The sequence below is a fragment of the Canis lupus genome, chromosome 27, assembly GCF_011100685.1.
Source record: "Canis lupus familiaris isolate Mischka breed German Shepherd chromosome 27, alternate assembly UU_Cfam_GSD_1.0, whole genome shotgun sequence".
Lineage (NCBI taxonomy): Eukaryota > Metazoa > Chordata > Mammalia > Carnivora > Canidae > Canis > Canis lupus.
The window spans coordinates 44,053,040-44,063,539 of record NC_049248.1 but is presented as its reverse complement, the minus strand read 5'-3'; the positions used below and the strand labels follow the sequence as shown (position 1 = coordinate 44,063,539).

The 10,500-nt window shown below is 48.6% G+C and overlaps 1 protein-coding gene across 1 annotated transcript; it reads left to right on the top strand.

Moving 5' to 3' along the window:
- Nucleotides 1-3,295: 3,295 nt before the first annotated feature.
- KRT6A (keratin 6A) lies at nt 3,296-8,610 on the top strand. Its single transcript, XM_038576175.1, has 9 exons — nt 3,296-3,919; nt 4,804-5,018; nt 5,358-5,418; nt 5,571-5,666; nt 5,791-5,955; nt 6,449-6,574; nt 7,373-7,593; nt 7,813-7,847; nt 7,961-8,610. The coding sequence occupies exons 1-9, from the start codon at nt 3,380-3,382 to the stop codon at nt 8,212-8,214; spliced, it is 1,713 nt and encodes a 570-aa protein (XP_038432103.1). The 5' UTR covers nt 3,296-3,379; the 3' UTR covers nt 8,215-8,610.
- Nucleotides 8,611-10,500: the final 1,890 nt, after the last annotated feature.

The following is a 10,500-nucleotide window of genomic DNA, read 5'->3' as shown; positions in this document are numbered from 1 at the left end:
TGCTTTAGTTTCTCTCACATAGTTGCCTGAACTATCACCCTTTGTTTGAATCTTGTTATGAAGGCCTGGCCTTCTCCACCCTGCTTCCCTGGGAAAATATAACCACCGTGGGACAGGATTCAGGAACACTGGGGAGATTTCACTGGAGGAATCAGTTCTGTCCCCATCCAGTGGGTCCCCACTGCCTCTGAGCACAGCCCTCTCCTGAGAGCAGAAGCAGGAGCAGAGGGCAGAAGGCTGAACTCTAGAGGAGGACAAAGTGCAGCTTGGCCCAGGGCGGTAGTGGAAAAGTGAGAAACAGAAGACAGGGTACCACCCGGCAGCCAAAGATCTAGAAAATCAAGGGCAAATGAATCGGGTACAAACTTGACCTTTTAAGGGTGACGGGACAGGAAAAGAGTGAACCTTCCGTGGAGCCCCCCTTCTCTCTAACCACCACCCTCCACGGCCGTAGGAGTCTGCAGCAACTCTCACGAGCCCTCCTAGCTGACCTCACTCATGGTCCGGGTCACCGGAATTGGTTCCCAGGGCATCATTCCCTGGCAGGTAGTGATGAGAATTTGCTGGAAAAAAAAATGTATCCTCATACATATTAGGAGAATATAATATACTATGGAATGTCTTAGAAAGCTATCAAGAGGAGAAATACTTGGTCAGAAAATAAAATATAATGCTTTATATTGCCGGTGCTCCTTGGTGCACATGCCAAGCTGGGAAGGGGATAATGTGTTCAAGTTAAACCATCCTCTGACCGACTAACTGGTTAAATGTGAGGTTCCTGCTGCAACTGAATTACACACTCTACACAAGGATGAGTCTCTCCCACCCGGAAAAGACATAAAATCAATACTAAAGGAGGCACTGATCCGGTCTCCTGTGCTGGTTGATGGCAGCCTGTCCCTGCAAGCACAGCCCTGAGGACAGAAGAAGGCCCAGTAAAGGGTGGCCGAGGGGAGCCTGATTCCACGTAGGGCAGAGACAGCAGTCTGCTGGGTTCCCGCCAAAGTCACAGACCCTCCTTCTCTCCGGCCACAGTTTCCTTCCAGCCACTCGAGCAAAAGGAGCTGCATTTGCCCCAAAGCAGAGATTTTCTCTGTCCTGCTGCTCTGGGCACCAGCAAGCTTATAAATCATAATTTATATGCCCCTGCCACTGTTGCTCTTCTAGCTTCCGTGGCACTACACAACTTCTGAGAACAAGGGTAAACCTCCATGTGTGGCTTCCAGGTCCTTACCAATATGATACAGACCTGTATTGTGCGGCATTGGTATCATTTCTTCCATCCCCACCTCCTCTGCCACACACGCAGCTGCACCTGAGTGCCAGTTCTTGAGGATTCTGTGCGTCCCTGAACCTCCCAAGTTTCTTCCTACTTGCATTAATTATAGCAACGACATTATCTCATCTTCATGGAGCACTTCTGTGTAGGCCCCGTGCTAAGGCCTCTGCATTATTTCCCACAATCCTCACAACATTGTGTGGTAGGCATTATTTCCATGCCCACTATACAGCTGTAAAAATGAATAATTTTTTAAAAGACACACATGAGTCTAGTTATGAGCCTGAGTACTCTGTCTTCAGAGCCCACGCTCTTAACCAGGGATTGACAAACTATTTCTTTAAAGGGACACATAGTACATCATTTAGGATTTGCAAGCCATACACTTTCAGGGGCAACTACCCAACTCCACCACTGCAGTACGAAAGCAGCTACAGATATAAATATTGGGCACAATGCATGCTGCTCCTACCTGGCTTGCCAACCCTTCCTACCCCTCCTGACATCATCTATGCCAAGCCTAGAGCCCCTATCCCAAGAGAGTAGAGTGAAGCAGAACACCATGCCATGGGAAGGAATACTTCTTTCCCAGACGTGGGTGGAATCACATATCTTGGTCAGCCATTGTGCAACCAGGGTGGAGAGGAGGGAGCTGTTTCCGTTGTCTTGAGAAGGTACTTCTTCCCTATGCTCAGAAGAACCTCCTTTGGGCACAGATTGCCCTGTCCTCCTGGATATTGTGCACCCCAAAACACTGGAGAAATGGGACATTTGTAAGATAGTAGCAAGAGTTTTTCTCAGGTCATCTCAACATGCCAGTTTGTCCTTCCTCTGCTGGTTGCCACTTACTCGTGTGTTCTCACAGAACAGCATGCCTGCAACTGCTCTCAATGCTCCTGGTATTCGGTCCTTAATGTGTGGGCTGGGGAAAATGGACCTCATTCCTCTCTAGGCCAAACACCACACTCACTCACAGCCTTCTTTCACTCTGACATGTGTAGCCATTTCAGATTTTAAGCACTGAGATTAGAAATATAAATTTGGAATTTACTTGTGATGTAATCACACATGTAAGGGCACATTTTTTTATGATTCACTGTTTCTATATGACCCTCAACTTTCCGTACACTCCATTAAGGTGTCTGCTTCTTGATTCCTAAGAAGTGTCAAAGCGCATCAGAACCAGAGTCAGTGAATGCTTCAATGATTTTTGTCCTACCCATCTTAGATTCCTTAAGTTCCAAGTGAACGTACCAAAACAGGAGAGAAAAAGATGTCTATGGACTCTAGTTGGAAAGAAACTTTTGCATAATAACAGATCAAGTGGAAAAGAAGAATTGGGGAGGGAAGTGCAGAAGTCAGGTCTCTGGGCAGAGACTCTCAGGAAAACTGCCAATTGGGCACCTTATCACACGGGACGGGGAGCAAATGCTGATCTCACAGTATAAAAACTCAACTTTTCTATCCCTTTGTTTTTCAAAGGACGATATTGTCCCCAAACAGCCCCCACTTCCATGCCTAGGCCACCAGGAAGAACAGCCGGGAGCTCTAGAAGGACAGGTATAGACATGGTGAAAATCACTGCAGGCCAATTCTTGCTCAGGCCTTTGGGCAAATGCCTATAAGAACTCACAGTCAGTCCCACCCTGATGGAAAGGGTGGTGCTGGTAGAGGAGAAAACCTGTGTGGGAAGGGGGCACACAGAGGAGTGTCTGAGTAAGCAGAAGGAAGGGACAATTATCACAGATCAGCTCCTTGTCTCCTTTGTTTGAGAACATGACTAACTCATGACTTCAGTGAATTCATATCCAGCCTTATTGTGTTGGGATCGTCAAGGCTGGAAGGCAGGAGAATTTCTCCATGACTAAAGGAAGCCAAAGAAGTAATCTTCATATTTCATACCTTTAAGAGGCTGGGGCTGATCTCACTATTTGTAGAGCCCAGCCCTTCCCAATCTGCAAGCTCACCTTCCAGGACGGGGCCCAGCCCATTTTCACCCTATATAAACCGCTGCCGGGAGGCTCATCTCACAGATCTGCTCCTCTCAGCTCTACCCTCCAGCCTCTCGCGCCTTCTTCAGCCTTCTCCTCTTCACGAAGCATGTCTAGCAGATCCACCATGAGGAGCCAAAGCATCAGCCACCGGGGCTTCAGCGCCAGCTCGGCCAGAGTCCCCGGGGTCTGCCGCTCGGGCTTCAGCAGCGTCTCCGTGTCCCGCTCCAGGGGCAGTGGTGGCCTCGGCGGAGCGTGTGGCGGAGCTGGCTTTGGCAGCAGGAGCCTCTATGGCCTGGGCGGCTCCAAGAGGATCTCCATCGGAGGCGGCAGCTGTGCCATCAGCGGCGGATATGGTGGCAGAGTTGGAGGTGGCTTTGCCTATGGAGGTGGAGCCGCCAGCGGATTTGGCTTTGGGGGTGCAGCTGGTGGTGGCTTCGGGCTCGGTGGTGGAGCTGGCTTTGCCGGTGGCTACGGGGGCTCTGGCTTCCCCGTGTGCCCCCCCGGAGGCATCCAGGAGGTCACCGTCAACCAGAATCTCCTCACTCCCCTGAACCTGCAAATCGACCCCACCATCCAGAGGGTGAGGACGGAGGAGCGCGAGCAGATCAAGACCCTCAACAACAAGTTCGCCTCCTTCATCGACAAGGTGAGCCAGGAGCACCTGCCTCCACTGGCCTTTCAGGGCCCCCAGACTGGACAACCAATGAATGTCCAACCCGGGGGACACTCAGGAGGGAGGGAGACCAGCTCTCCCCCGGGGTGCCACTTAGGGCTCCGTGTTCACAGCAGGCAGAGGTGATGGACATCATCTAAACCCCCTGGGTCTCTTAAACGTCCCTCACACCTGCCAGGGAAGGATGCTTTACTTGGGGGAAGTGGGAAGCAAATTAAGGCAGTGAGAGAACGGAATGGGTTAGGTTGACCTTCTGAAGATTCCAAGAGATTAAAAAATACTGCAGGTGGAAATCTGCTCTAGGGCTCCGGGCATGAGGAAAAAGAGTGATAGAAAAAAGAAAAGAAAAGGATTTTGCTTGGATTAGAAGAAAAAGACTCAGAAATATTTCTATATCCATAGAAATACTAACTGTGTAAACCACAGCATGAACATCAGGGCATTCGTTGTAGAGGAGAACCGGGTACCAAAGCCCAGGTAGTTGGAAGCCAATCATTACTGAATTGGATTTAATCGTCACATTCTGCATATTTAATATTCCTTTAACTGAGGTCTGATTTTTAATACACTTTGTGTGATGGAACGGGGAAACGTGTGATGGTGCTTTCAATAAAAAGAGAAGACTGTGGAATGTCACCGATAGGCTGCACAGCGCAGTAGTGAGATGACCCCAGGGGTCCACGGAGGAATCTAGGATTGCTGGAGTGGGAAGGAATAGGTGTGAGGGCGCAGCACTGTCAGCCTCATCCTCCGTACATGCTCTGAGGCAGCCCAGGACCTGGGTGACATCCAGGGGACAAGTCATGTCTCTTTCTCCCGTGTTTTCTCTGGCAAATAACCACCTTGTCTTCCTCCAGGTGCGCTTCCTGGAGCAACAGAACAAGGTCCTGGACACCAAGTGGACTCTGCTCCAGGAGCAGGGCACCAAGACCGTGAGGCAGAACCTGGAGCCCCTGTTTGAGCAGTACATCAACAACCTCAGGAGACAGCTGGACAGCATCCTGGGGGAGAGGGGCCGCCTGGACTCGGAGCTGAGGAGCATGCAGGACACAGTGGAGGACTTCAAGAACAAGTGAGTTCAAGGGCATGAAGGGCTCAGTTCTGAAATGCACACGTGAGGACCACCAGCTGATCTGGTCCAGGGGTGGACATGGTCCCATAGGGAAACAGGTCCATGGCAATGAGAATCACAATTAGTGCCTCAAAACAACCCCAAACAACAAAAGGGCCATAGAGATAGACGGGGAGAGAAAAGACACAAACTTTAGGGAACACAGAAAATCATTTCTGGGCTCAGTGGCGGGAAAGCTCAACTCGGATATATCTGCTTCATGGAAGCTGGGATGCCAGGCTGCTTCTGCGGGACCATCCTGGCCATGGCTCAGTGTCCCTCACCCCGTTCTCACTCTAGATATGAAGAGGAAATCAACAAGCGCACGGCAGCAGAGAATGAATTTGTCACCCTGAAGAAGGTGAGCCGATGAACATCAGGGGACCGTGTTCCGCGGAGAGGGAGAGGATCTGGGTCCCTGCACACATCCAAGAGGGCGCCCACGGGGAGGCTAGAAGGGTTCAGACTGGGAAGGAGGCTCAGCTGACTCCACGTTGTTGCCTTGTGCCCCAGGACGTGGACGCTGCCTACATGAATAAGGTTGAACTGCAAGCCAAGGTAGATGCTCTCACAGATGAGATCAACTTCACCAGAGCCTTGTATGACGCAGTAAGCATCTCCAGTCCTCTTTCATTTGCTCTGATGGGACAATGCAGGGGGTGGAGGAGCTTGGGGTTGGATACCGCTGTGAACGCCACAGCCAGAGATGATCTGACTCTCCTGTGCTCTGCAGGAACTGTCTCAGATGCAGACCCACATCTCCGACACTTCCGTGGTCCTGTCCATGGACAACAACCGTAACCTGGACCTGGACAGCATCATCGCTGAAGTCAAAGCCCAGTATGAGGAGATCGCCCAGAGGAGCCGGGCTGAGGCTGAGTCCTGGTACCAGAGCAAGGTGAGTCTTGAGTTGGCAGCTGCCCAGGAGTGCCCGTGTCCCTGCCCTCTACACCAGCAAGGCTACCTCCTTTGCTGGGAAGTCTGCTGCAGGGAAGCCGATGTTTTCCCATAGGATGGCTACCCTGCTCTCATACAGTAGGCATTTACAGACTTTATGTCCAAGTTCAGTAAGTCAAAGAACCCAGGTGCAGGACGACAGCTGCATAGTTAAGGACCTAGTGATCTTTGCTCTTGTCTCCGCCCTGATGCTGGCTCTCAGAAACATGACACAGAACATCGTTGGTCCCAACTGGACAGGCTATCAGCGGTCTCATCAAAAGAGGGTCTGTGACCAATGTCCAGTATCCAATGACCTTGCCACATCAACTTTCCCTAAAGCCCCCTGGGGAGAAGCCACTAGGTCAAGGGTGGGAAATGCCTGACTCAGAGGTCAAATCCCCGTTGGCATGTGAAAGCCCATATACACCACCTTCTCTCTCTTTGGACTCCAGTACGAGGAACTGCAGGTCTCAGCGGGCAGACACGGGGACGACCTGCGCAACACCAAGCAGGAGATTGCCGAGATCAACCGCATGATCCAGAGGCTGAGATCTGAGATCGACCATGTCAAGAAGCAGGTACGGTGGGGGCCTCTGGAGAAGAAAAGCATTCCTTTCCTTGCTACACCACCAGCTGGTCAGCAGCCGCCACTTGGGAAATGCTGGGAATTGAGGGAACAGCAGAGAGAGGAGGATGCGCAGCTCCCAGCCTTAGTGAGGTCCCACAGGTTAGGACACACAGATGCCAACACCAGACAATGATACAGTCAGGTGACAGGAACAATCCCAGTTAGTCAGACTGTAAAAAGGTAGTCTCGGGGCCTTTCAAAGACATTACTGAAGGAGAAGGATTGGTTTAGGAATACCAGACCAGTCAGGAAAGAAAAGGGGAGGCCGGCAGAGGGGCACCTCTTGTTCCAAATCTGCCCAAGATTCACTTGAAAAAGAAAGTTGAGCAAGGACCCCGGATGAAGATCAGTGTTGTCCAAGCGGGTTAGAATCCCTTAGGAGTGAGGATGCCCAGATCCCAGCAGCTAGATGTGAAATTCATGTCCTTAAGTGAAGTTGCTCCTAATTTTGTAATCTCCTGGTCTGGCTATGGAGACAGCACTCGAAACAAGCGAGTAGGTCCATTTCTTCTAAGTCTGCTGGTGTTTCGTCCAGTGTAGTCCAGGGTCGTTAAAAAAAGGTTCAGGTTTTCTCACTGGGCTCCCAGACTAGATAATTTGTGCAAAACAGAAAAAGACTGGCTAAAAAGGCCAATGTCCTTTTCCGTGATACCTGGGCTCTGGAACTCTACCTCGCTAGAAAGCAGCAGCGTGGTTGATCTCTGGAGGACTGAATTGCCAGTCCATTCTGCCTACGTCCCTCCTCTAGTGCGCCAACCTGCAGTCCGCCATCGCTGATGCTGAGCAGCGTGGAGAGATGGCCCTCAAGGATGCCAAGAACAAGCTGGCTGAGCTGGAGGACGCCCTGCAGAAGGCCAAGCAGGACATGGCCCGGCTGCTGAAGGAGTACCAGGAGCTCATGAATGTCAAGCTGGCCCTGGACGTGGAGATCGCCACATACAGGAAGCTGCTGGAGGGCGAGGAGTGCAGGTGGGTACCTCACACAGGCCCCTCCAACATCTGGATCCATGTGCAGGAAGGCTGGCAGGAGCCCGAGTTGAAGGCCCTCTAGTTATGGCCACAGTGGCTGCTCTCAGAGGACCATTTGGAAGGCGGCTTCCCCGTGGGCTAGCCTCACACTGACGCTTCCCACTCTGGTCCCCTGGTGGCTCTGAGGACTCATGCTCCCTGTGTTTTCCCCCTTCCTAGGCTGAGTGGAGAAGGCGTTGGACAAGTCAACATCTGTAAGTACCTTTGCTTGCCTCCCTCCCTTGCCCTTGTGCTCTTCTGGCTGGACTCAGGCTGGCAGGACGAGCTCACCGTGTCTTGTGTGTCCTTGTCTGTCTCCCGTCCACAGCTGTGGTGCAGTCCACCGTCTCTGGCGGCTATGGCGGCGCTGGTGGCTTTGGCGGTGCCAGCGGTATGGGCAGTGGCTCAGGCCTGGGTGGAGGCAGCGGCTACTCCTATGGCAGCGGCCACGGCCTTGGAGCTGGCTTCAGTTCCAGCAGTGGCCGAGGCGTGGGGGGTGGCTTCAGCTCCTCTGGAGGCAGCAGTTCCACCATCAAATACACCACCACCTCATCCTCCAGCAGGAAGAGCTACAAGCACTAAGTCCTGCCATCGGCTCTGGTCCCACGTTGTCCAAGTCTACAGCTGCATTGCCCTCTCCGAGGCTACTTCTCCTCCCCTGTCTCTGATTTCTCTTACTTTCTGGGTTTTAGCTCAAGTTGCTGAGTGCCTTCATTTTTCTTCTCTGTCTATACCTACTCCACCTGAGCTTCCATTGCTCACCATCTAAAGGCCACTACCTGGGTCCTATTTCAGAATAGGGCAACTTCTGCTGTCACTGGTCCAGGGTTTCCCCATCTCATTAATGTTGAGGTCCTCCCTCACAATGGTTATGATAGTAGAAGTGTCCAGGTGTGTGATAAACAGGGTTTTTATCCCTGTGTTTATCTTCTGCTTCTTGATCTCTTCTAATTGCAATAAAGCAGATTTATAATATGATTTATGGTGTGGTATTGACTTACTTTTTCACCTTTGGCTCTTAGACTTTTTAATAGGTGGAATGCCTTATTATTATGAAGGATATTCCCAATACCCATGGACCCTACCACCTTCTTTCAGATAGTTTCAATAAAGTGTAGTTTGGTATCCTAATGATCAGGAGTCCTTCCCAGATCTGCTTCCATATAAATGTTTGGCAAGTCGAGTGGCACATATATGGTCTAGCATCATTGTAAAATTATTTTTACTACCTGTATTCAGTAGTAGCAGCTTCGTCTCTCTAACTTGATCTAAGTCTTCTCTGCCCCCTGCCTCAACTGCCACCCATCCTGCTCAGAGAAATATTTTACCATCCAATTATAGCAAAAGAACATTGACAAGAGAGAAGATATTTGATTTTTACTTGCAATTGCCTTCATGACCTAGAAACTTGCCTGACTTGTATCACGAGCAGTTAAAATATGTATACTTCTGAACTGGAATTATGCTTCTAGAAATACATCCTGAGAAATAGTACAAATGCAGGAAGGTATATCTACATGGATGTGAATTCCATTAGTCTTCATAACATGAAGAAATTGAAAATCTACAGCTGGACAGATTAAGGATCCAAAAACTGAGGCACAAGACTTAGATGCTAATTTCTTAAAGTGGGAAGGCAGAACAAGAATGGCAACTCCCTCTTCCTTACCTCATCGGCCTCTCATAGGGACTTAAAGAAGTTCTATTGCTCTGATGAGATGGTCACACATCCCTTCTAGGTGTGTCCTGGCCTGCTTTGGCTTCTAAGAATGGTTAAGGGAAAATTCAGGAGACAGGGCAAAGATGGTCTATTAACCTCTACTTCTAAAGGCCAGTTACTGTTTCTAGTCCATTTTCTCCATACCCCTAACTCCAACTCAGCATAGGAAAAATTCCCATGGATTGGCTAATTTATAAAGGTGTTTCTGGATCCTGCTGTGTTCCCCTTTAACCATTCCCGCAGGGAGCAGGGATAGCCTTTCATTTTGTCACCAACTCACTTTCTGTACAGAATTTACCTAACACCGTATCTGTGACATTTGGCTTCCAAAATCTAAGTCCACTCACCACACACTAATATTCCCATGAGGAATAATGGGACGTAAAATAATTAGCAAAGAAATTTATCTAGGATGTTGCAATACACAATAAGGAGGCCAAAAAATTGTATATGCATATATGGATTTAAATTAAAATCTTATGGTGCATGTACATCAAAACTATAATCAAGAAAAACTACAAACAAGTCTATACTTATAAATTTGATAATTTAGATGAAATGAGCCAAATTAGAAAGACATAAAACTACTAAAGCTGACACAAGGAGAAGCAGATCAGCAGATTAGTCCTATATCTATTAAAGAAATCAAATCAATAATATATAATCTTCCAAAAAAGAAAATACCAGGTCTGGATTTTTCACTGGTTAATTCTACCAAACAATTAAAAAACAAATGGTACCAATTCTTGACAATCTCTTCTAGAAAATAGAAATTAGAAGAACACTTTCTAACTCATTCTATGAGGACAGCATTACTTTATTTTTTTTTTGACAGCATTACTTTAATACCAAAACCAGTTAAAGACATTTCAAGAAAGGTAAACTACAGTCCAATATCTCTTATGGTCATGGACATGAGGACGTTCAGCAAAATATTATCAAATTGAGTCCTGTGATGTGTAAAAAGAATTCTATACCACGACAAATGAGATTTATTCCAGATACACAAGCTGACTCAACATTCAAAAATCAATCAATGTAATTCACCATAGCAAAAGACTAAAGAAAAATCATGAATTTATTAGTTAATGCAGAAAAATTATAGAACAGAATCCAACATCTATTGATTTAAAAAAAAATTTCACCAA

What these genes read in the sequence shown, in the direction of transcription:
- KRT6A (XM_038576175.1), top strand. Translation starts at nt 3,380, where the DNA reads ATGTCTAGCAGATCCACCATGAGGAGCCAAAGCATCAGCCACCGGGGC. An exon ending in TCGACCATGTCAAGAAGCAG is followed by an intron (nt 6,575 to 7,372) that starts GTACGGTGGGGG and finishes TCCCTCCTCTAG; the next exon opens with TGCGCCAACCTGCAGTCCGC. An exon ending in CTGGAGGGCGAGGAGTGCAG is followed by an intron (nt 7,594 to 7,812) that starts GTGGGTACCTCA and finishes CCCCCTTCCTAG; the next exon opens with GCTGAGTGGAGAAGGCGTTG.